The following is a 25,819-nucleotide window of genomic DNA, read 5'->3' as shown; positions in this document are numbered from 1 at the left end:
GGAGAAAAATGAAATTAAGTTTTTCATGATCTAATACTGCAACCTTTACAGCCTGCATTCCTACCACAGACTGCAGTGTCTTGAGGAGAGGAAAAAGCAGCTCTGTACCCTTTCCTGTACTCTATCCACACTCTCCAAGTGCTCCAAAAGATTTAAAGAACCTTTCCCCACCCCACTTTAAAATGCTGCTTCTAATACTCTTTCAGTGTTTGCACCTCAACATTAGATGACTTTTTGCAAAAACAGAGCAGCCCTAGCACAAAGGGTAGGTAAAAGACACTGAAGAAGGCAGCCCAACTGCCCTACCCTCTACTATCTTGCATTACACTTTACTTGGTGAACAATCCCTGGAGAACCAAGCTTTTGAGAAATCCATCTTTTAACAAAAGATGATCAAATTAACTAAAACAAACAAAGCAGATCTGCTGGGAAAAAAGACTGCATTCACTATACTCTCTTCAGACTGACCACCAGCGTTGACAGTAACACAGTGCAAAAGCATCCAGCTAGGAGGTAGGCACCACAGACAGGACCTCTGTGTCCACTCTGACATCCCAGCTCTGTAGCACACACTTCTCAGCCACATTAAAACTGATGCTCCAACCTCAGTAATGAGTCAAAAACAACCCCATATCCAAGAGTACAGCTCTGTTAAGAGGAAACTAAACCTTGCAGCACCTCTCATAGGGATCATTTTCATTCTCTTGTGAAAAATCTTACTAAACCCAACAAATGAGCAATTCTCACTTGGCACCTGTTAGGCTGACACTTAAGTATATGGGAAAGTAAATTGTGTAAGTAAAGATCTCACTTATGAAAAGCTGCTACTCTTCTCAAAGCAGAGTGCATCTGGGAAATTTCTCCTGCTTCCATACAAAAACCTTCTTCCTAAATTATGAAAGTTTGGGAAAAAGAAAGGAATTAGACAGTGTGGGGCAAGGCAACTGCCACGTTCTCTTCCCAACCAACCCACAAGCTTGAACTACTCTCCAGCCCTGCCCAGTCCCTTCATCTTTAACAATGCTGTTCATGTCTTCCTCTAGAGTAAAAAGAAAACAACATGTTAACTGCACAAAAATTTTGTATACAGAAATGCCCCTGTCATTAATAAACCCACGGCAGTCTCCCTAGATTACAGTATTGCTAACACTAAGACTGAAAACCAGCAATTAGGCTAACACAGAAGCGCTAACCCTCAGACTCACAGGCCTCACACAGTTGTTAAGGATCTCTGGAAAGCTAACTGTTCACATGGTGCTGACTCTCCTTGCTTCCAGCTGCCAGATCACATTCAAAGATAGCTAAAAATATATTAAATACTTTCCCATAGATGCAATTGCTGTAGTTTCCACAAGTATACTACGTGATTATGGGAGACGGTATATACAATCAGGAATTAGAAGGGAGGGGTTCCAGAAGAAAATCTCTTTATTTAGACGTGGATCACACTACGAAGGAGTTGAAGAATCCCTGGTCTAGCACTTATCTTGTTTCTCGTAAGTTCACATTCTCCCACATTGACACAGATATCTATTTAAGACCAACAAAATAAATCCAATCTGTGGTTAGGGGACTTTTTGGCTTGACACATTTTACAATATCCCAGTGTCCAATAAAAACCTGACAGTGTTAACTCTCATGCCATGGCATGACACCTGTTCATGACGGCACAGTTGATCAGATCAGCTGCAGGCTTCTGTTGTTTAGTTCAGCCAGCAAGCTATTCATATCACCATCAGCTGTTTCTGCTTTTTAGAACTAATGAAAAACTTTGAGGGAGACTCTGCAGTCCTCCTTCAAGGGGAAAGTCATCACTTCAAAGACCCCAAATCTATACAATCTGTGTTACAGATTGCTGGCTTGTTTTTTTTCCTAGTACTACCTCTACAGCCAAAGTGGCAGTACAAAGGATATCTTGTGTACAGTCAAATATGTCAAAGTATAGAACTATACCTTTTCGGGAACAGTCTCGTCACCTACAGATCCACAGCACATATTAGCTGATCTTTCACACCGTATCTTTGGCACAGTAATGAAGCGACTATGGAGAAACTACGGAGCTTAGGTCCAGAATATTCAGAAGACATAAAATGCCCTGGTGCTGGTGTGGACTACCTCATTTATTTTTTTCCCCATTCTGTTCCTGCCAAAATACATCTGCTTCATTAAAATGTAAACAGTCGATCTTTTCAGAGGCAAAAACCCATCTTCGAAAGCTCTGCTCCCCTCAAGTAGAAACAGCAGGCAAATAAAAGTTCCATATCCCCCTCAATTTTTTTGTCTTCTTTTTTCATAGGGAAACAGTCTGTTTCTCTCTACAATGTCACACACCTTTTGCCAGAAGCCATCTAGTAGCTGGTTAAGCTGTCCCATCAACTCATCTATCAGCTGAGTTCGGGCACAATCCACCTGGCTATAGATGGCAATTTCTTCGTTGCAGAGGATATAATAAGTCCTGGAGGAAGCCTCAAGGACAGATGTGTCAGAGTGTTTGGCCACAATGTCTTTTACCTCTCTCAGCAAAGCATCCAGATGCTGCAGGTGATAAAAAGGGTATTATAGGTAAATTGCACAAAAATCCTCTTATGCTTTACATACATTTCACTAGGCCCATATATCTCTATAGGTCATATAACCAACATGAAATAAATGCCAGTCTAAGGAGCAGAAGGGTAGGATTAGAGGATACAAATTTTTTTCTGGGTTTATAGCTCTTTTTCATTCTTATCGTCTCTGGATCTTCCTAAAGAACAAAGCAACTGCTTTAAGTTCTACTTCAGTAATACACGTTTGGCACTACATAAAAATTAAGACAAAGGTAGGGAATAAATGACTTTCCAAAGGACAACTGTGTCTTCAAACAATGGAAGTTATCTCCCTCAGCAGCAGAGGACGGAGAATGTATCAGATCATGTCAGCAACTGGGGTCTTCACTCTTAGTGGCAGGAGGTAACTTCTGCCATTCTGCTGACTCTCCCTCTTCAAGTCAATGTTTTGTGCTGAAATTGACCTAGGAGTGTTTGCCTACCATTACCTCCCTGTAAATATCCCTGCTTAAGAATACATTAAGCCATTTCAAGGATTTCATCTATTTGTTTCTGACCATTCCTCTCCCGTCAGCAGATATACTATCTCCATTCTTATCTTTCAGTTACTATCATTCCCCAGCAGCTGGGAGCCAGCCTTCAAGGAGAATGAAACCTATTCTGTAGTAAACTTCTGGGAAGCACCAGCTTAGATACACGGCATAACCCACCCTCTCTCCACCCAACAATGAAAAACCCAGGGCCAGGCCTACTACATGAAACCACAAATCGTAACCCACCAGGGCCAGTCACAGCACATCAGAAGTGACAAGCACTAAGGCTTTTCTTTGGCAGCACTACATCAAAAAGTAAAGCCTGAATAAGACCACTTCGCTCAAGGTGTAAGACCATTTCTTTACTTTTCTTTATATATTTTCCTTATATTGTTCCAAGTCCCACTAAACTCTGTACATTGTCACATAAAACTAGCACATTCCACATGAACCGACTACCCCAATTCTTATTCACCTTTGTTAGATGTCCTGTACTGTAAACATCTAAATCGTAATACTGAGGAATCTGCAGAAGATTTGCCACTTTTTGTGCATCTGTTGAATACTGCAGAGAAAAAACAGGATATGAGTACACCGCAAGAATTTTAATGAAAGATTTAACATGCATTCACAGAGCAGCTGTTAGGTACCTTTGCCAAGAGCTGAGGAAGCACCATAATAAAGTGTTCAGTAATTTTGGTACAATCTTCCAATTGTATTTTCTTCTCTTTTACTGACAGAATCTGCAGATAAAGCATTTTGTATCAATTACAGAATCTCTTAGATTTGAGTGGAATTTTACATGTAACCCAAGGTTAACTCACATACCTTTGTCTAAACCATATCAAGCTCAGATAAAGATACTTTTTCATGAAGATGCTTCATTACTTTTTTTTTGTTAACCTTAAACTAGATGTAAATTGCTAAACAGCTATATCTTACGGACAAAATGCTGACCGTTTGTCAATAACATGCTTCAACTGGCTTTCCTCTTATGCTCATCTCCTTCAACTTCCACTACTAATAAGATCTAGAGGTCAAAAGACACTGTGTCATTTCATGAAAATAAGCCTTTTTTAAAAAATAAGCTTAAGATACACCTACCACTAGGAACACACTGTATGGCAACGCATATAAGGCAAAGAGAATGTGATAACAGGACAATAAATAAGATTAAGATGCACTGACTTTTTTGGCTGCACCTCTGCCCACTGGAGGATGACCTTCAGCTGCTTCTCTAACCGTTGCAAGGATAATTTCAATGAGAGCACTTTCATGGGCATCACTCAGTGCTGTAAGTAAATCAGTCTCCTTTCAGCATCACACAAAAGAAAAATGAAGATGCAGCAACAGCTAATGTAAAGCCTACTCATTAATCTGAGCAACGTGGAAGGACACTACAGAAAGATGCAGTGTTGCTAAATAAACACCTAGAGAATGTTTGATTTAATTTGAAGAAAATTATTTACTGAACACAAAACTAATTATTCCTCTCATGGCTAAACCTTTTAGGACAGTTAGGCTCCCAAAAACACAGCCAAGGTTAACAAGGCCTACTCCTACTGACTGTTTTCACATTTCTCATACTTCTTTGAGTAACAAAATACTTTAACTCACTGGGTCTACAACTTTGATTTCAATCACACAACCACCTCCAGTTCCACTACAACAACTGTTCACAGAATCACAGAAAGGTTTGGGTTGGAAGGGACCTTAAAGATTTAAGTTCCTTTTAAAATAATTCCACAAAAAATTCATCCTCTAGAGTGTTAGATGTTAATGAACTCAACATAGTACTTATTTTCTCTTCAGGCACAAACAGTAGCCCAACAATACTGCACTTCAATCAATTAATTCTTTTAGATTCTTAAGTTGTGGACAAACAAAAAAATTAATTCTATGTAAGAATTATGGCTTATTTATGCAAGTATTCTTGCAATGTTTCTAAACTACCATTACATAAATACAGAATACTGCATAAAACAAATATGTTGATATAAATATCACATTGGCAGTGCATTGAGTTGCATCTGCTTTGTGGCCCTTGGGGACCACAGTTTGGGATCAAGGGGTACTGCAATATGGAATGATCCTAAACTAGCTGAAGGCAAAGTTCAAAAAACAGTACCAAGAGATTCATTCAGACAAAACTAAGCTCTTTCCTTACCCACCTTCTCCATCTTCTTCGGCATTTTTTAATAGAAGAGTGGTCATGCACTCCCAGTCCTTCAGGAATTTGCCTGCCCAGTCCCACAAGCTGTCGATGAGGTATGCAACATGTTTGTGTAGCTAGGGATTAAAAACACAAGCTTATAGAAGCAAACATATCACTAAAAGAAACAGAGCTTCACATGTGCCTCTCCCTTTTTCCAATTACAAAGCTTTGTCATTCACACAGATTCACACACAGTATTCCAACATATTTAGTTTGGAGCTAATCAACAACACCATGCCTTCAATCTGATACAAATCAGGGGGAAAAAGCAGGAAAAGCATGAAAAAAACTTTTTCTTTTCTCTTTTTAGGATACTTTCCCTTTGTAATTTAAGTAATCTCTTTAAAACTAGCTTCAGTATTGCTTTTATATTGCTGACCATAACAGCTGAAAATACAACCTTGGGACTAGAAACGAGTCAACAATTTAAGCAATGCCTCTGAAATTCTTTGCAGAAAGGTTCAAAACTGCTGTGCCTAAGACACTTTGGCCAGATGTAGGTCTGCACCACTGCAAAAGCAAATAATGAAGTACAGCACTTTAGCTGATAAAACTCTCAGTAAAACTACGCAGTTCTTAGTCAGCATACAGCCATGGCACAGCAACCCATATCTGGCTGCAGAACGACACACACATACCAAAACCTCCTCACTCAGTGGCATTAATCTTTCAGGATGTTTTCAGAAGCTGCTTCAGCACTGATTCTCTCCATTAGCACAGTTATAAATTAGTTTTAATACAACAGAACAAAATGTTCTCATTAAAAACTCATCCTAGAGAGCAAAAACATCCCAAAACACCAAACATTTCAGAGTTCACCAGCAGGAATAGTTTTCAAAAGCAAGCCAATACATAACATGTAACGCTGGATTTGAAAGACTTACTGCAGGGGCTGCTCTCCTCACCTCACTCTCCAGGAAAAAACCTATTAATCTTTTCAACTGGTCAGTACTTGCCCCAAACTTCCCTCCTCCTTTGGGCTGAACTTCTTCATCTCCCTCATGACTAAGCAACCTGCCAACAGAAAAGAAAGTCAGTCCAGTTCTGCCACATTCTCCTTATACTCGTTTGCCAATGTACCACTAATTCTGTCAAGATCCCAAGGACTGTATTTCTTCTAAATGCCTACTTATTTACTCCAAATCACATCAGACATTTTTATCAGGTGAAAGGGAAAGAGATTCGGTTGTTTTCCATTATGAGAGATCTGCTATCCCTGTGGATGCAGAGAATATTTCTGACAGTTTCACAGGTATCCTGCCAGCTTTCTGGACAACAGATGCAGATTCTACAGATTTGAACATACAACGAGGTAGGCATTTGCTCATGCTTGAAAAAGGGCTTGCTCTAAGCTGAATTTAAACCTTAACAATAGAGTAGAGATACTACTACCCAACCAGTATTCACATCATGGTATACATCTTGGAACTGAAACTTTTTAAAGAAAACACACTATCTTGTATTTCTAAGAGACAATTTAGTGAGCTTCACAAATATAGTGGAAAAACTGTTATTCCTCATCTGAAGTATGATGAAGCACAATACGACGCTTCAATTTCCATTTCCCTCTTTATCCAAAATGAGTGTGACTGTACTGCTCATCAAAAGTGCTAATCCCAGGATAAATACAGGAAGGCCATCCCCACAGATTAATTTAAGGCCCAAATGGCTTGGATTTAAGAGCAGGACCACACTACTCAATGTCAGTAAAAGCTTATGCTTTCAGAAAGTGCTTCTACTGGTGTAATTTACGCCAGCTAAGTAAGTAACCTAAGCTAAAAACGCAGACATTGAGGAGATTTCATGCAAACCAAGAAGGGAGTGGGGGAGCCAGAAAGCATAAACTTTTATACTAAAACTTTTAGTAGTATGAGCAGGGAAACAGGGTGTCACTAACATCTCTATCACACTAGAACAAAGATATCTATACTGTCAGAAGTGCTGGTGACAAGAACTGGGCAAACAAGAACAAGGATGAGATTTACAGGGTCAGCATTCACACTCACTGGCAAGCTGGGTAGAAAAAGTAAAGTTATCAGGGCAATCACGTCAATGGCAAAAAGTAGCAGTGTTCCGAGAGCAAAAACACCTGATTTACGAAAGAATATTAGGGCCAACACAAAAGATTAAGTAAGACTAGCAGATATGATAGAAGACTCATCAAAACAGAAATTTATCTTCATTTGTCTTTCTGCTGGACTTGGCTCCACAAACCCAAGAATATCAGTAATTCAGCTAGACAGGAAAAGACAACTAGGAGGAGATTCTGCATATGTGGAAACACAAATCATTATTATTTCTGAACTTTTCCCCACAAAACTCTTGCCAAAATATTTTTATTTTCATTCCTCTTTGTGAGGCAAAATTATTTCTCAGCCACAGAGACAGAATATTTATTTCTTCTCTTTTTAGCACGCCAACTCCATTCACTTCATGCAACCATTGTTCTAAGAAGCCCATTTATAAGAGTTACTCCTGGGGAAGATAAACCCTGTACTTCATTAACCTGACAGAAAATTGGGAGGGCTTTTTAATCTGCTGCATCTCTCATTATTCAAAGCCTTTACAATGTATAAGGCAACTTCCAAAGGGAGAAGAAGGGGCCATTTTTGTGATTAATCACCAAAGCTATGGAAATCCAGCAGATGCCAGGTGATGAATGAGCTCGTAAGAAGCAAAGCAACAGGAAAAGAAAGAAGAAAGGAAGTATGCTTTCAACGTGGCATGGCATCTGTGGATCAGTCAATTGTTTCATATTCTCTGTGTTAGTCTTGCAACTTTTCTCATGCTTATTGTGCCAGGGCTGTGCAGGGAAACAAATGATTACCCCCAGACAGCATTTCTCTTCTGATTCAGCAGAAGAAAGCACATCTACTACCCTCATGGTACACACTTCCAGCAGAAAAATGAATGCTTAATGTCCCTCTTAAATAAATCCACCTTCATTCTGAAACAAATGAGAACATGCAAGAAGTAGGCATGCAGGCAGGCAGGCAGAGATACCTTTTATAAAGGAATTCCCCAGCTGCTACTGCAAGCGGACGGTGTGTGGTATAAACAAACTGGTATAACATTTCACAGTCTTCAGCTGATAACACATCCTCACAGTTCCTAGGCAAAAATAACAACGGAAGTTATAGTTCAGGTTTATCTGCAAAGAATATTATGAATGCTATGTCCAGCTTTTAGTAGACCTGATTCTCCACAGCCATGCAACTTGTTTACACAGCTAAACTTTTGTAGCACATATCTAAACTGCTAACAAAATTGGCAGCATTCTTTTACTCACTGTGCAGAGAAACAGAGGTCTGTGCAAGCCATGATGAATCAGGCCAACTGCATGGACATGAACATTAATTTAAAGTACAACTAAGATTGATTAGTGGTCATGGATAAAAAAAGTAACAGTAATAGAATAGGAAAATCATGCCTCTACTTTATGCTTAGATGTTCACCATAGAAGATAATAAACAACAAGATGCCTTATTTTGCAGTACAAATTATTTTTAAAGTATTTATTACAGTATTTTAAAACTTATATTCTATTACACTAAGCTTATACAGAGTCACATGTAAAAAGAAATCAAAACACATTCTTGATAGTGTGCTTATGACTGTGACCTTTCTGTGCAAACACACTCAAAGTCACAATTTTTTTCATTCAGCTATACATCTTGAGAATACCACATGCCAACTAGTAAACCTAAAATCCTCTATGAGCGCTAGAAATGGCATTAATATCAACCTTTTTTAAAAAGGAAACTGAAGCATCAGGGTTGAATAACCCACCAGAGAGATACCAGAAGAATGAAGCCCAAAGGATTACAGTTTCAAAATGCCTGCTTCTTACTGCCATAGCAACATCATTGGATTAAGCTGCTTCAGAGAACGAAAAAGCAACATACGAGAACCTTACACTCGCTACAGCCAGATAAGGGGAAAGGGTGTGTGTTTTTTTTATTACTGCACTCAATTCTCAGGTAGTAACAGTTTAGAACCATCTATCTACAACTGTGGGTCTCTAAAACTGAGGATTTATGCTCTTCACTTGCTAGGTGTGATGTCTTACAAAAATTAGCAGCCCTTCCTGTGCTTGCCCATTTGCCTCCAAACCCACCACATCCTTTAGCACTCTCACAAGTTCACAAAGCTCCAGAACATCCTCCAACCTGTCTGCAAAAAAGTGAGCTCACATTAGGCGAGTGTATCGCTGAAGTGACCATTGCAAAATATATTTTAGCACTGCCAGAGATTTAAGATCATTAGGGGAAAAAAAAAAAAAAAAGAAGAAAAAAACAACAAAAAGAAAATACAGCACTCATTTCTCAAAGCCTCTCATTTATAGAAGTTGATACACCATGAATTTTAGCTTTACAATGTATTTACTCATGTCTGTCTTGAATTTTTCCCATTTTTTCCATGGTTGCTTACAATGGTCACTGGAACAGTAAAAAGGTCCTTAAATGGAAGTGCTGATAGTATGTCTCCAAAAGCGATGGGTCAAATCTTGCAAGATAATGCTTGTCCTCAACCAAAAAGAAAAGCTGCCTTACATACTTCAGGCAGGCTTTGATGGCCTCTTTTAACATGAAATTCCCTTGAGTATATATTTGCAGTAACAGGACACACAGAAAGAACTCCGAGTATATATATCATGAAATCACCATAAAGAAAAATATTTATGCAACTCTTATTCAGCCATCTACAGAACTGAGGAAATAGAGTAAAAATGTGTTTATTGAGGTTAAACAGCAAGAAATTGAAAGAGGTAACATGGTGCATTAGAGTATATGAATAAACACCGGTGCCTCCCGTGAAGCCATAAATGAGGTATCAAATTTATTAAACTACTACAAGTTTAACAACTGAGAATAAAACAAAGACTGACAACAAATTGCACTTACAGGAGTAAAAATACATGACATAGCAAGTCTTTATATTAAAAGGCTATGGAGAACTTATTGAAATAAACTAGCAGTCTGCTGACAAGGTTTCTTTCATTCTTTTTATTGTCAATTTATTATTTAGTTCTTTTAAAGCAGTCATTTCTATGAAGTTGCCCTTATTTTCTGTGGGTTTTTTAAAAAAAAAAAAACTGTGGACAGCCTGAAGAAGAAAGTTCTATACAAACACATCCTGATCTAGAGTGGGCCAACACGGAATCACAGAACAGCTGAGGATGGGCATCCCTGGAGATCATCTAGTCCAAGCCCCTGCTCAGAGAAGGTTGCTGATGGTTGTGTCCCTGATTGGTTTTGAATATCGACAAGTCAGAGACTCCACAACTTGTGACAACTTGTCCTAGTATTAGACCACTCCCACAGTAAAAAACTCTTTTCTTATGCTTAAATGAAATTTCCTGTGTGAACATGCCAGTCAAATGTACACTTTTTTATATCTGAATTTTTTTTTTACTTGCATTTCAGGTTTTCTCTTCTTAGCATACTTACAGAAATAGTGAACGCAACACCTGCATGCCTCTCATAAAAAAAATTCCTTGCCTAAATTGTTGATAGCTTGAAGAGCTCAGCAACATGCCTGCCATCTCTTTGGATAGAAATTAAACTCCGCCTTTCCAGTACAAATGAAACTGCCTTTCCTTAGGCAAGGACCTGGTAGTGCTGGTGGGCACCAAGTTGAACAAGAGACACCAATGTGCCCCTGCAGCAAAGAAAGCTAATGGTATCCACGGCTGACTTAGGAGTGCTGCCAGCAGGGTGAAGAGAGGTGATATGCAACATACACAGACATGGACATACTGGAGAAAGTCCAATGAAAGGCCAGAAAGATTATTAAGGGAACACCTCTCCTATGAGGGAAGGCTCAAAAAGCTAGGACTGTTCAGCCTGGAAAAGACTCAGAAGGGACCTTAATGTGTGTAAGTACCCAAAGGGAGGGTGCAAAGAAGATGGACCCAGGGTCTGATCAGTGACAGGACCAGAAGCAACAGGCACAAACCGAAACACAGGAGGTTCCCTCTGAAAATCAGAAAACACGTTTTCACTATGAGGGTGACCGAGCAGTGGCACAGGCCATCCAGAAGGTAGTGGAGTCTCCCTCCATGGAGATATTCAAAAGTCATTTGAACATGGTTCTGGGCAAGTGTCTCTACATGGCCCTGCTTGAGCAGGGGGCTTGGACCAGGTGACCTCCAGAGACATCTTCTAAACTCAGCCATTCTGTGGTTCTGAAATCCCCAAACTCTTCGTTCTCAACTTTGTCTTCAGAGATTCTAGGAATCTGCCCCAATTACATTACTCCACAGCATTGTTATTTCCTACCTCCTCAAGAAAAGAGTAGGTCAGATACAACAGCTCCAGCCACGTATGAAGCACTCCCTAATAGCACAAAAGCAAAGGAGGGGAAAACAACCTGTTTTCTTTGCAGCACAGGCTGACAGGCACCAATTACACCATCTAGCATCTGATCTTTTTTTTTTTTCCTTGAATGGGAAGGAATACCTGTATGTACAACTACTACTACTACTATTCACATACTGCTCACAGTACTCTATATGATACATGAGGTTTATACTCATAACTTGCCCTTAAATGAGTGCTTAGGGGTTTTACTTGCCTCTGGAAGTAGCAGCACTTGACTACACCTGCTGCCACACACTACCACAGTAAAGGGTGCTTGTCTTTTCTACTTACATTCATAAGCCAATCACCAAACATTCACAGAATACTTCAAATACAGCAATAATACTGCTGCAAATTTACAGCCCTCAGAATGACAAGCAACAGATAAAGGTTAAGCCAGAAGTGTCTGACAGTGTTTAGGAGCCTAAAAATAAACAGGCATGGCCTTCCACATACCAATGTCATGACATACCATTTTCTCTGCACTTCAGAGTGAACATATCGTGAAGAAGTTGGGTTATTCTAGGGGGCAGATCATAGACCCATTTTGTCCTGCATATGGCACCAGATGAAAGACATCATATCTTGCTTTTTGTTGCATTTTACTGTATACAAGAGTGACTGCTGGAGTTGCATCTCTTGGTCTGTGCTATTGTTTATACCAAGGATAAACATCAAAATCACAACAATAAAATAAAAATATACCTGATGCGCTTTTTTAAAAAGGTTTTGCCACCTTATTCTTTTTGTTTAAATGGCTGCGCAAGGGAAGATCTGGCATACATTGTGGGAACATTGGTAATCCAATGTATAGCATCTCAATCAAATTCTGTTAATTTTGCATTTAAAATTAAAGTTAAACATCCAAATCTTCATATAAATTGTAAAACTATTATTCGTGCACTGAGCACTATCAACCAAAAATATATGTTGGAAGTATTTTAATGTCTGAGATAATAATTTTAAGTAGAAATACCAACTAATCTGTTGTATTACCTCAATCTCTACCCTGCTGTCATTGCAGATATTTCCAGATGATACTTCAGTGATCAGTGAGATAACATGGTTGCCACTACAATATAACAAGAGTCCTTTCCAATTCACTTTAAAATAGGATTAGCATATTGCAATACACTGTGCTTCTATGATTATGCTCTGACAGAATGCAGGAAGATACACATTGGACAGATGCTGTATGGTATGCTTTGGTTAAAAAACATAAGCCTAGGAGACATGCAATTCTTGTTTTTTCTTATTAAACTCTGCAGACAGGAAAGATCAGAATTCAGAATAGATCTCAAGGTTTTTGACTAGAGGTGCATGATGACAGTAAATTGCTGAAGGTAGCTTCCAAAAAAAGCATGAACCTGAGAGGATGCAGAAGAGGATAAGATAGAGGAAAACATACATGCCCTTGTTCCATTTTGGTCTTTCACTTTCCTTTTGTTTGGAACAGGCTTGATAAAGCACTACCATAACTCCACCTGAATAGGGGTGTGGTGGACCTGAAGGAATCATAAAGGAGCTGCAAGGAGCTCCATGCCATTCTCTTTTGATAGTATCTGATCTGTGACAAGACAAGCAAGTTACTGATGCAAGAAATCAGAACTGTGTAGTACAATTTGCTACACATGCTACTTCTATCAACTTCAAGATAACCGTTTCTTAATTTTTCTGAAAAGCCACTAAACAAAGGTGGATGGTTTCTTTATTTGTATGCAAAGCATGTCTCTCCACCTTATTTTTTACAATCACATGAAAACACTTCTTATACCAGCATTGAAGCCTTCAATAAACTTAACTGGTTTTCTGCACAATGTCTTGTCTGAATAACCTTGCTATATACAGTGCATTTGTCTAACAAATGTCAATTTCTACTCTGAAGTCCACGGCTTAGCTATGAAACAACAGTACAGAATTACCGAGTTCAGCTCTCTGATGACACTGAATTACCTGTCATGGGCCATCTACAACTAGAACTAGTAATATATATTATTTGCCATGGCATCCTTTGCCAAATGCAGTTTTCAAGTTTCTCATACAGTGTAGCCCCTCCCTCTCCAAACTAAAATATCCTTCAGCCTAGCTGAGAATCAAAAGGAAGATTATTTTTTTTTTTAAGCACAACATTGATGTACCCCTACTTGACTTGGGCCTCCCACGCTAAGCAAGACACTTGAAAGTCAAGAAACTGAGGTTGTAAACTGGATTAACTCTACTGACCAATCTATGTCAAACCACAGTGGCAAGAACTAATGCATTTATCAGCTCCATTAAATAGTTTTAAAACTATTTATGTGAAGTCCTCAATGAGTGTAATATACTCACAGTTCTCACTAAGGCAGCTCTTCCAGATTTCAAACTTGAGTTTTGTGTTCAAAACTCAGTTTAATTTCCAGTTACATTTAACTAATGTAATACAAAGTCATATTCCCCTGTGCTATTTACATATTCAAGCTATTTGTAGATTTGTGCCCCTACCTGCACCACTTGTAACCATTCCTCATTCATCTGCTACAGTTACTTAATTACTTTTGCTGCTCTTTTCCAAAATCCCTCTACTCTTTTAGTTAAGTTAAGCACAAAAAATGAACAGAATTGTCTGGCAGTAAGCACACTAAACTAATCTGCCTCCTAATGGCCAATGTTTTCAATAAGATTCCGTGGTCTCCCGTCACTCAGGTTTTCTCCCTCTTTATTTCCTTCCTATTTCTATTCCCTCTCAGATCATTTGCAACATTAATGCTAACAATTATGCATAATTCAGTAGCATTAATAATTTCTATTATGCTAAACCTCATAGGCTCATTTCAGTTTCGGGATCACACCATGCTGTGTGAAAAATAGAAATCTACCAGCCCAAAGACCTTGGCATTCAACTGAGACAACATGCAACAAACGAGAAGAAAAATTCTCAGCTTAAAGAGATAGACAAGATGAAAATACAAATATGGATTTGAAAAAAACAGGTATATGCATAGCAAGAGGGTTTTAAATTAGCACTGGATTTTTTTTTTAATAATGCAACACAAAGTGAATTGAAAACATCAGTGTTTTCACTGCCTCTCTAGCTAGTAACAGAGAGAAAGTGAAGGGCAGCACAGCAGTAGGCAGAGTAGTCAATGTATATTCCACAAGACTGGAACACAGTGACGGTTAAGACATGGTCAAAGCTGTTACATACATGGAGCACAGCTCCACTGCGATCATAAAACACCACAAAAACAATTAACTGGAAACCAGGACTTTCTTCTATACTCACCTAAAAGACAACTATGGAAAACAGTAAGAGATGTTACTGATACAGTAAATTTTCCAAAGAAAGTCACAGAGCACCCAACAGACTAACTGGAGGAAAAGTTACTCCTGGCCTTGCTTCTTCCCAACACATGTTGTGAAACAACAAAAGATTTCTTCCAAGATTAGAGACATGTTTATATTATTTGTTAAAAATAATCCATGATTCCAAATCAAATGTAGGGAGTTCATGAGATAGAGGTTCTTGCCAGTAGCTTTAAAAATAGAAACTTGATCTGAAAGGTCTTTCATGTCTCACTAAAAATGCAAGTTGGGCAATTAGAAATCAGTTGCCAGATTCGTGGATGACAAAATTGAGTCATCCACAGAGAAACCAATACAGCTTGACAAAAGTGGCAAAAAGTTTGATTGCATCTATGCATACAAGTAGAACTGCCATTTATGCAGACTGTTGTTTATTATTCTTTAAAGGCAGGAGAGTTGTTGTCTCCAGCCCCATTTCATGCTTTACTGCACGTATCAAGCACCATTACTGTTCAATATCCAGATACTGGTTTTGAGCCGAGTTGCACCTATTTGAGACACAATAGCCCTGAAATTTCTTTGCTTCTGCAACGACAGCAGCACGTCCTCTATGACACTATTGTAGATACTGAGGCATAAGCTTTTCCCCTGCTAGAAAAGCATCTTGATGCCAGGCTCTTGTTAAGAAGTCTGTACATGTGACTGTCTATATTGTCTGCACTGTCTTCACACAGGTTTTATAGACTGGTCAGTACTAGTCCTGTCAAAGAGCTGTCATTGAATTTGCTTATTGAGTCCCCAATTCCCACTTTCATCACTCCAATAATTAAGCCAAATCAGCAGGGCTCAGAGCAACTTGGGGAGGAGGGGGGCAGAAAGGAGTATGGCTATGCAACAGATGAGCGAAAAGAAAGAAGCACATACTTCCTAGGCCCCCACACAGCCTAATTAAAAACAATTTCAGAATGTATTCATTTGTCTTATAAAAACTACATTTTATGATGGAAAAAATGTCTTTCAGAAAACTTTAGAAGGCATTTCTTCACACTGGAAATCATATTTAAGAAAAACTAAGGAAAAATTGCTTCAGGGAAAAAGAAACATTGATCAAACTTTTATAGCTGCAGTTTGCATTAATGAGAACATGATCTCTTATAATATAGCCAGAGATGATAAACAGCTGCAGTGCCAATACAACACTTGTTAGTTCAGATACAGAATAAGGGCAGCCATAACTGGTGTACAGAATCTTTGTACTTCAACAATGGTGTGCTGCTCCTCCTAGCACAGGGACATGTTACCCACATAGACACAGCATTGTGCTTTGTTCCAATAGCTACGCACCATGGAGAACCAAGGGATACAGAAATGGGCATTGTAAACACAGAAACAATGTAACCCTAGCTACTACTAGTGAGGCCCAAACAATGCTACTCCCTTCAGAAAAGCATACTAAGTTCACAGCATCATATGCTGCTCTGATGCATATGTTGAAACAGGCCTAGAGAAATGCCACTCAAATCAACGGAGTGTGAAGCGAGACAGGAGACCAGACTATAAAGCAGCACTTCAATATATAAATGTACTTGAAATTTCATGTGAATAACTATATGATTTGGTCCATTAAGGTCTACAACCTCATCTAGCAACGACCAAGAGCTCTGGCTTAAATGGAAAAGCAAATCCCACAAGGCTATTGGACAATGCTCCATGCTGTACGTGGAAGTACACATCTGCAGAACTCAACTTACACTGAGACAGGAAAAGACACTTACTGACACCTAACATCTCAACTGCATTAACAATGAAATGCAGTGGGGTTTTTATTCTCATTTTGCATCGAAAAAGAAGGACAGAGAATTTATTCTTCACATGTTTTGCAAATAAAGCCATATCTAAAATAAACATGCTGCTTAAGGACATGTCAGAATAGTTTTCATATACTTCTGCAACATTAAGTCTAGTTTTTCCTCACACTTTCACCTTGCCATTAACCTACCAAATTTATGGCTGGCAGGTAATTCCCAAGAAAACTCTTCTGTTAGCTTTCCACTTCAGCAGGACCAAGATATCACTTGCTCATTTCCTGTCAGGCAGCCTGCTGTGGGCTCAACAGCCCACAGGTTCTCTGCCATGGAGCCAAGAATCTGGAAGTCCAAATTCCAGCAACAGCCTCAAAGCTCGAGGCTTCTTGTGTCAGGTGGGGAGACAGGGAAGATGGCAGAGTTCCCTGAACTCCTGGTCAAGGCCTGGCAACCCTGGGACAGAAGATGGAGCGGAAACCCCATCTTTGGTGGGGACCTCCCCCGAGACAGGCAGATGCTCTATTTGAGAAAAGCCAAAATATGTTGAATTTCCTTTCAGAGGGAAGTATAAAGATATAAAAACATACTTTTCATACTGAATCTCAGCAGCACAAGGGTTTTCTTAATATTGATATTTCCCACAGAAAGAAAATGCCATGTCTTGAGCAGCTTTAACTGTAACTCGTATCTTGCCAGGAGCAACTGTTTCCCAGCATGTAACTGATTACAGGAAGATTCATCAGGACTGTATCTGGATCTTGTTGCCATTCAAACAATACAGTAAATTAAAAAAGAAATTATTTACTGTGACATAAGCATCAAGAGTTTCATGGCTTGAACTGCTACTTCATGGTCCTTGTCCAGAGGCATGGACACAATTCGATCCTAATGGATGTAAAATGACAATAAAAAGATGTAACATGGTTTGTTCTCAATAAGCACATATTTTTGCTACAGCTAGATCTACACTAGTAGAGCAGAGATTTACTTTTATTTCAGCAGCTATTTCCTAAGAGACATAAGGCAACTTGATTACTATCAAGTAGTTCCCCAGCCCCTGAAAATTAACAGCATGTTAATTTTTTAACTGAATTAATCATGCAGTAATATGATATTTTTTATAGATGTAATGTATGCGTTCACAGGAAATCAACTACAGTCTACAAATTAAAAGTGACTGACAACTTGTTTCTAAAACGTTACTACTGGCACTTCAGTATGTTAGATGAAGGTAAGCCTCAAATTACAAACATTATATAACCAGTTTCTCCCATCAACAACTAAGTACGTGTACCTACATGTTACAGAAGCCAGTGTCTTGCTGGAAAGACAATTAGGACTTGAGTCATAACAGTGCTTCATGGAATAGCAGCAATATCCCTGCTCTCCAGAACTCACACTACTGTAACTTGGTACACATGCAAACACCTCAGAAAACAATGGAAATTTTCCTGTTCTGTGTACCCAAGCACTTACACTCCTCAGTGTGGCCCACATCTTTAAGGTACATAAAACCTTTGGACTTGCTTGTTTTGGGACTAACAGCTTTCTCACTTAACATGCGTCTCTGAAACAGCATGGCCAACAGGACAAGGGAAGCGATTGTCCCCCTGTACTGGGCACTGGTGAGGCCGCACCTGGAATGCCATGTTCAGGGTTGGGCCCCTCACTGCAAGGGGACGTGGAGGTGCTGGAGTGTGTCCAGAGAAGGGCAACGGGGCTGGTGGAGGGTCTGGAGCACAAGGCTTATGAGCAGTAGCTGAGGGAACTGGGGTTGTTTAGCCTGGAGAGGAGGAGGCTCAGGGGGGACCTTACTAGTAGCCCCCTACAGCTGCCTGAGAGGAGGCTGTGGGCAGGTGGGGGTCGGTCTCTTCTCCCAAATAGCTAGTGACAGGACAAGAGGAAACTGTCTCAGGGTACACCAGGGGCAGTTTAGATTGGATATCAGGAAAAACTTCTTCGCTGAAAAAGTTGTCAAGCATTGAAGCAGGCTGCACAGGGAGGTGGCAGAACCACCATCCCTGAAGGTAATTAAAAAATGCATAGATGCAGTGCTTAGTGACATGGCTTAGTGATGGACTCTGCAGTTCTGGGTTAACGATTGGAACTGATGATTTCAAAGGCCTTTTCCAACCTAAATGATTCTATGATTCTATTATATCATTTCTAAATCTCTAGACCAATTTTACTTTGCACCTTCCTTTTTCTCACAACCCAGCTGCAAGCTGTGGAAGACCATGAATCCTGAGTTTGAATACTCAAGGGTAAAAGAGGGAGCATCTGAACCCCCCACTTCCGGGAAATGTATTGATGGTTATATGATTACATTTCCCACCACTGAGAAAGCATGATTTAAACTGTGAAAGATTCCAGATCAGTCCATGTTCTGTGTGTCACTGTTTGGGTTTCTTCTGTTTAGAGGGTTTTGGGTTGGTTTTGTTTTTTTTTGATTGGGGGATGGAGTTTGCAATAATCGATTTATATAGCATCCTCCACACAGAGGGAAATCGCAGTACAGACTGGAGCTATTTCATCAGTCTCTGAATACCAGTCCTGCAGTTGGTTACACAGCTTACAGCAAGCAACCTTCTTTTAGAAAGAAAGATGTGTGACTACCACGTAACTGTTTAGAACAGGTTAATTTTAGATAGTCAAGTTTCAGTCTGAATAATTTATTCTTAAGATACCAATATTAATCTATTTCTTGTTCTTTGAGGATGTGCTACAGGTGTTTAGTATTAGCAACTGCTTTGGTATAAAGGTAAGCCCTGCACCTCTTGCAAAAAGAACATGATTACCACCACATACAGGCACTGATAATGTACTGATTCAGAGGAAATACCACTAAAGCATCTCGAGCTTTCCTACTCAAATACTGAAAAGGTGCTGCCCCACTGGGATAAGAGTAGCTGACAAAACCATTAGCAAGGACAGGATTAAATAAAGGAAAGGGCTTACTTCCTCAATCAGTCAGGGTGCTGGAATATGATAAAGGCAGTGTACAGGGTCAGTGCGGTCACAGAATAAGCTCTCAAAATTACACCATATCACCTGACTAGTTCAGAAAGGAGATAAGGGATCCTTCTTCAAGATTCATACTGACATGGTAGATCAACAGAGAGCCATTCCCACATCAGTGTGATACATGGTTAGCCAATCCGGTATCTACAAGGTTAACCCATTAACAGGAGCAGAAAAAAAAAAACAAACAAAAAACAGGGACCTTTAGAGTATGAAATTCTTTGTCATCTGCCAAAGACCCATAAAAAACATCTGGGCCATACCGGATGAATGGTGGAGATAACTGACCACAGTACATGCTAACACCATTTTGTGCATGAACTAAAGTGAAACAAAGTTCCATAGAAACAGAGGGAAACATCTCTGCAAAACTCCTTCATCCACTCAGTCAAACAGTTTCTGCAGTACTCTAAGCTCCTGTCAGTCAGGACAGTGGGGAGATACCTCTAATCAAAACATCAGACCCTGTGTATACACCCATCCCAGACTTAACAAATAGCAAACAGTAATCTATTTACCTTGAATCTGCTAGTAAAGAGATCCATCCTGGAAACAAGTTCTTTTTGGCTATAAATTCCCTGCAGTCCCAGAAGACATTTCAACCGCACTTCAGCTTGCTACAAGACAAAGAGAAATCAGCTAACAGTATAAAACACGTATTTTTGATGTTATTCGCTATTGGCACTTATAATACGTAAATAAGAGTTCTTTGTGAGTGCCTATAGCAGACCACCCAAACACTGCCTCATCTTCTTTATTAGTGGTACCAGCCCCGTTTTGTTTGTGTGCACATGCATCTCACACACACACAGGAGCAGCCTGCAGTCAGCCAAAGTTAAAGGTGACATCAAAGGTTGTGGTAGGATCCCTAGGAGTCAAAAGAAACTCTCACAGACCCTACAGCTAATAAAAGCAACAGAATGCAAAAGATTCAGGAATTGTGCTATTCACCTGGTAAATATACAAAGACAAGAGTACAGATGACCTACTTAATACAACCAGCACTCTTCCGTACATCAGTTTGCTTGCTTCCTCTCAACATCTGACTCGGGGAATCCTTAAAACACTGACAAGAACTCCAAGAAATTCTGGATCATTTCCAGAGGAAGAGGTACACCTTTAGATAGGCACTCGCTTACCATTTAGAGTTCTTACAGAGTTAAATTCTATGCCTTCTCCTTATTTGTTTTACACTAGAATGCTGTATTTTAAGTGTTCTAAGAAGAAAAGGGTTGCTTTGAATTTGGCCTAATTAGTTAATTTAGGCAAAACATATTTATCATGCAAGGTGTTATTTCATATTATTAGTACTACTGCTTTATAGATGACTCAAAAAAGGAGTCTTTTGCTTATCCAGCTTTTAAATTATCTCATTCATATTGCTACACCTTTCAAACGACAAAGCTTTAAATGGCATTAGGAAAATCATTTTGAGGATCTAACACAGAAAAACCACTGTGTTCTATAAACTTGCAATGCTAAGGATACCAGTAGAGACGTTTAAATGAACTGCAGGCTTTGAATCGGTCTCTTCATATTTCTTCCTTAATTCCTCTTGCTAACAATAGCAGTAAGAATAATCAAGGAAACTCAAGAAAGAGGACCACCTACACACAGCCTATCCATTACTACAAGTTCCTGTTCACCTGCTTAAATGGAAAGCAAAGGGTGATAACCAGGAACAGGTTTTGACCAACAGTTTTGTATAAGATAGCTTTTTGCTAGAAATACAAAAGTTAAAGACCAACAGGTAACAATGAGTACCGCTCTCTAATCTGCCCATGACACACCAGTAGTACATACTCTATCTTGTACTTGAAAATTAAAGGCCTTGTCCGAGAAGGAGACTGTTGCCTGCATCTGCTGCTTCCTACAGCCACTCGTGGCTCCACAGCACAGAACTCACTCACAAACGGCCCCAGCTTGCTACCCATCACTGCACACTGGCACAGACTCAGTTCAGCCAACGTACTGCCATCTTTGCTTCAGCTGCCCTCAGTATTCTATCACAAGGCTTTGCTTGTGAATAGGGACTGCATTTGTGCTTGGGGAAAAGGAAAAAAGAAAAAGGAAAAAAGTTAGTGATGGTTTGTTGGATGGTCATATAGCCCTTAGCACACAGCTAGTAGTGTCATTTCCATTTGTCAGTCAGGTGGCATTCAAGCATAGGTCTGGTGATAAAGTTTAATATGTTAAACTGCACCACCTGCCTCCAAAGGTGTCCCGTTCTCACCCAAAAGCTCTCAGTCATTACCCTACATGTTTGCTTATTTCAAGAGTTGAAAAAATTAACTTTAGTAAGTATGAACAAATTACTTCTACTATGACTAATTCTGCTGTTTTCCTGTGTTTTCAGTTGCATTTTCTCCTTCTCAGTCACCTCTCCTTTTCTAGATTCGTCACTCCTCATAGCTTCTTGATCATTCAAAACTACTTCACATCCTTCTAAAACTATCTCTCTACTTCAGCTCCTTTCAACAGTAACATAGGCTAGTACGAACATCCAGCCATCAACTCCCCTCACCAGAACTACTAACACCTGCCTGTTTGGTCTTTCAAAGCTGTGAGAGCGAAGGGGAGCAAGCACATTTTCAGAACACTGAACACACGCTGTCCCTCAGCTGTATCATAGCATATTTCAACCCTAACTTGCAAACAGACTGGCAAAAAACATCAGTAAGATGGTGGGCAGCTCTAGTGACTTCAAAGAACTCTGCATGGGCTCCAGCACCACTTAGACATTTTCAGTTATGAGACTACAGCCTCACTATTATCACAGAGGTGGGGCCATTCAATAAGCCTTACAAATACAGACTGGGACGATTTGATGGGGTCATTGGGTCATTTTTTTCTCCTCACCCCACCCCAGATAATAAACTGGGAAAACTAGGTCTACTTCTGAATTACTCCTGAAAAGCAAAGACAATTCAACTTACCTGTCCCATTGAGGTAAAACAATTCAAAAAACTGCCCTCCCCCCAAAAAAACTTGGTACATACGCACAGAGATGACCTATGGAACAGAAACCCACTACACTAACATGACCATTTGAAGAAAGAAGTATTTCAGAAGTAGCCGCAACCACGGGACCAGTTTCTATAGCCATGCTGAACACGAGGCAAAACTAAAAACCCTTTCAATTTCCTGAAATTTCCCAGGAGGATCACATGGTCAGGACACAGAAGTTCATTTTAGTGCAAGTTCCTGTTTCCACAGGATTTCTTTGGGTGTTTATCAGTCTAGTGAGAAAACCTCAACAACCTGCCTGAAGTTCCAGACAAAACTAGTCTAACATGGTAGGAGGTCCCAAGTGTGTATCTCCACTGTCTTTGCCTTCCTGTCTCCTTTTACTTTCCCTATCCTTATTCTTCATTGTCTTTATTTTTCTGGCCTTTAACTCTGAACTTTTTACACAGCACTTCCCTTCAACACCTGCTGCTCAGATCAGCACTGTTTGACTAGATCTGGATGTTGATTTACTAGCTATATATTCCCTTGGTAGAACACTAGCGCCTTTGAGCACAAGTTAGGTGCCTAGGTTTCACAAATGCACTGACAGGGGACTCTGCTTACATAGGACATTGTTCAACTGCACACAGCTGTCAGACTTAGTATCAACTGTTGCTTGGTCTACAAACATAAGTTAAATTATTTCTAGCAGGTGAACATAAACTACTCGAAAATGTATCTTCACAGCACTGTTCCACAACTCTTACTGGGCCAAAGAGAGATCCTCATATGCAATTTTGAGCATATTACCACTGAATCTGCAGCATCTTCTTGCACCTAGGATACAGCCTTTCACATAAAAACATAACGTTTCATATCAAGGTATAATGGAAAAATGGTATCTCATGGGAAAGAAAGAATGATTATATTCAAATAAAAGACTGTGAAGACAAAATGTTAATTTTATACTTGCTTCCCCCTTGCCTCTCCACTTTAAAGCCTCCAGACTGACTGAACTTAATCTCTGTTTACAGCACTGCAGAGGATCCTGGCCAGGTTTTCCCCCACTGTTAGAATATTTTTGTGGTCGTTCCACTCTGGGGCCTAAATGATTTGGCAAACTTCTCCACGTTATAGTCTAAAAGAAAATTGGCTCTGGGAGATATCATTTTCTTGCCACCCACCCCCAAAAAGATGGGATGGAAACGCTTATTAAGGAGGAGTAGTGGGAAATAACATGCAGATGTATATAAAAGCACTGCTGCCCCTGCTGCTGCCAAAAATGCGCTGCTCTCATTTTGGAATCAGGCAATTTAACAGTGGCTGCAAATCACAAAGCACAGCCGGGACTGCAACCACCAGTAGTGGCACACTACCAGGTCTTGGTCAAATATGAAATGTGGAAGACTTCTCACTTTATCTCATTCTGTTTGCATTTGCATTGCTTTCAAATAATAAGCTTTAGAAAAACAACCATTTCCAGTTCCCAATAAATGACACTGGATGAGCTATATGCATTAATCTGAGACACCAGCTGTTAATTTTCACCGTACAGCACTGGGAATGAAGACGCACCATCTTCAAAAATGACTTTTTCTTTGGCAAATTCTCCCAACTGAACATATACAAAAAAGATATTTTGATCAGATAAGATTTATGCAGGAAAAGACGACAGTTTTTGATAGATTTGTTGTTCTAAAAATCTAAATACTACCTTCACAGCAACGGCACAATGCAGGGAAGAGGCTTTGTGCTCCCCCTCCTGGCTTTGTGGTTAAACTACAATTTTATTCACAGAACACAAATGTAACCTAAAGCTGACAAAATCGAGGATGTTTCAAAATTTATACCGAAGCTATATACCCCTGCAGAGTGGCGTGCAGAATTACAGTGTGCCAATTTTGTTAATCAGCCATTCATGATAAATATTCCTATCCCTTTACAATCTCTTACACATTTTAGAAGCATGAGAAAAAGCGAATTTTTGAGGTACTTTTGGCTTTTTGTTATTGTTGTTGTTTGGTGGGTGGGGGGTGTGTGTTTGTTTTTTTTTTTTTAAATGTGCCTCTACTCAAGAAGAAAAAACAAACCTCCCATAAGGAAAAGGAGAATAACCTTTGGAAAATGACTAGACTTCTGTAAATATTTTCTGTATCAGTGTAATTCCAAATGAGAAGTGCAATATTAAAGACTAATTTTACTATAGACAAAATCTGTTCATTTTTATAAAATGAAACAAAATTTTAAATGTAGCCATCAAATCTAAAAGCAGAATTTTACTCAACATTTAAAGCTGCATGTGCTCAAAGTGTATAGGCCATTTTGCAATTTAGTAATAGTTCCCAATTCAGTAACATATAAAAATAACTGCACACACAGGAACACACTGCTAACAGAACTGGAAAAAACGTTCTACTATTTAGTGCTGCAATGGCTTTAAAAATAAAACCTGAAATGGGGATAAAGTAAATTCTTTTTTGTACCACCACAGTCTTAAATATCTACTCTCAAGAATTTAAACATTAGGATTCTTTAAAAAAATATTCAAAAATTTCCACCTACTGCCCCCAGTAAGGAAAAAAAAACAAACCAACTCTACCTTGTCATACAGCATCCACCCCATGTATTTTAAGTAGCTATCATTTAGAAAAGCATCTGGGTATGTTTTAATCCAGCTGCCAATTTCTTCAATACAAGTTGCTCGGATCTCGGGGATCACATCACTGTGGAATTATAAAATTGTGATATTAATATATTTTAAAAGCCTAATATATACTAATTACATTATTTGCAATATTTTTATTTTCTTGAATTTCAGAAGTATGTATAATCCAAAAATATTACAAGTATCTTCATATTCATGTCCTAAGTTAGTCTTCAACGGACAGTTAGGCCACTTTTAGCTACAAATGTTTCATGCAATAATTACTTGTAATTCTGGATATCTTCTCAATCACAAAGGCACTGCTCTATAGCCAGCAGGAAGAACTTAAGAAAGGTCCTTTTGTAAGTCCAAATTGTTTAAAATAATCAAACTGCTACACCTTTCTTGACATCATTAGTGCATTTAGGATGTTTACCTTGATTCAGGTATCTGTTACCTCGA

The 25,819-nt window shown here is 39.3% G+C and overlaps 1 protein-coding gene across 7 annotated transcripts in view; it reads right to left on the bottom strand.

The window, feature by feature from the left end:
* The window catches only part of LOC308058854 (cohesin subunit SA-2-like), a 67,023-nt gene that overhangs the window by 18,410 nt on the left and 22,794 nt on the right, over positions 1-25,819 (bottom strand). For 5 of the 7 annotated variants that reach the window (XR_013926004.1, XM_080375307.1, XM_080375306.1 and 2 more), the window contains 11 exons: positions 25,313-25,436; positions 20,283-20,381; positions 17,549-17,628; positions 8,298-8,405; positions 6,200-6,308; positions 5,251-5,368; positions 4,268-4,371; positions 3,730-3,822; positions 3,555-3,644; positions 2,332-2,535; positions 812-888 (listed from right to left, as the gene is read on the bottom strand). Coding sequence is in view for 6 of the 7 variants with exons in the window: in XM_080375307.1 (XP_080231433.1) it covers positions 812-888; positions 2,332-2,535; positions 3,555-3,644; positions 3,730-3,822; positions 4,268-4,371; positions 5,251-5,368; positions 6,200-6,308; positions 8,298-8,405; positions 17,549-17,628; positions 20,283-20,381; positions 25,313-25,436 (1,206 nt within the window). In the remaining variant the exon portion in view is untranslated. The remainder of the gene's footprint in view (positions 1-811; positions 889-2,331; positions 2,536-3,554; positions 3,645-3,729; positions 3,823-4,267; positions 4,372-5,250; positions 5,369-6,199; positions 6,309-8,297; positions 8,406-17,548; positions 17,629-20,282; positions 20,382-25,312; positions 25,437-25,819) is intronic. The other 2 variants (XM_080375308.1, XM_080375310.1) reach the window with 2 other exon arrangements.

Source organism: Falco punctatus, assembly GCF_963210335.1.
Source record: "Falco punctatus genome assembly, chromosome: 2".
Lineage (NCBI taxonomy): Eukaryota > Metazoa > Chordata > Aves > Falconiformes > Falconidae > Falco > Falco punctatus.
The sequence above is the reverse complement of the archived record's forward strand: the minus strand, read 5'-3'. Positions and strand labels throughout refer to the sequence as shown.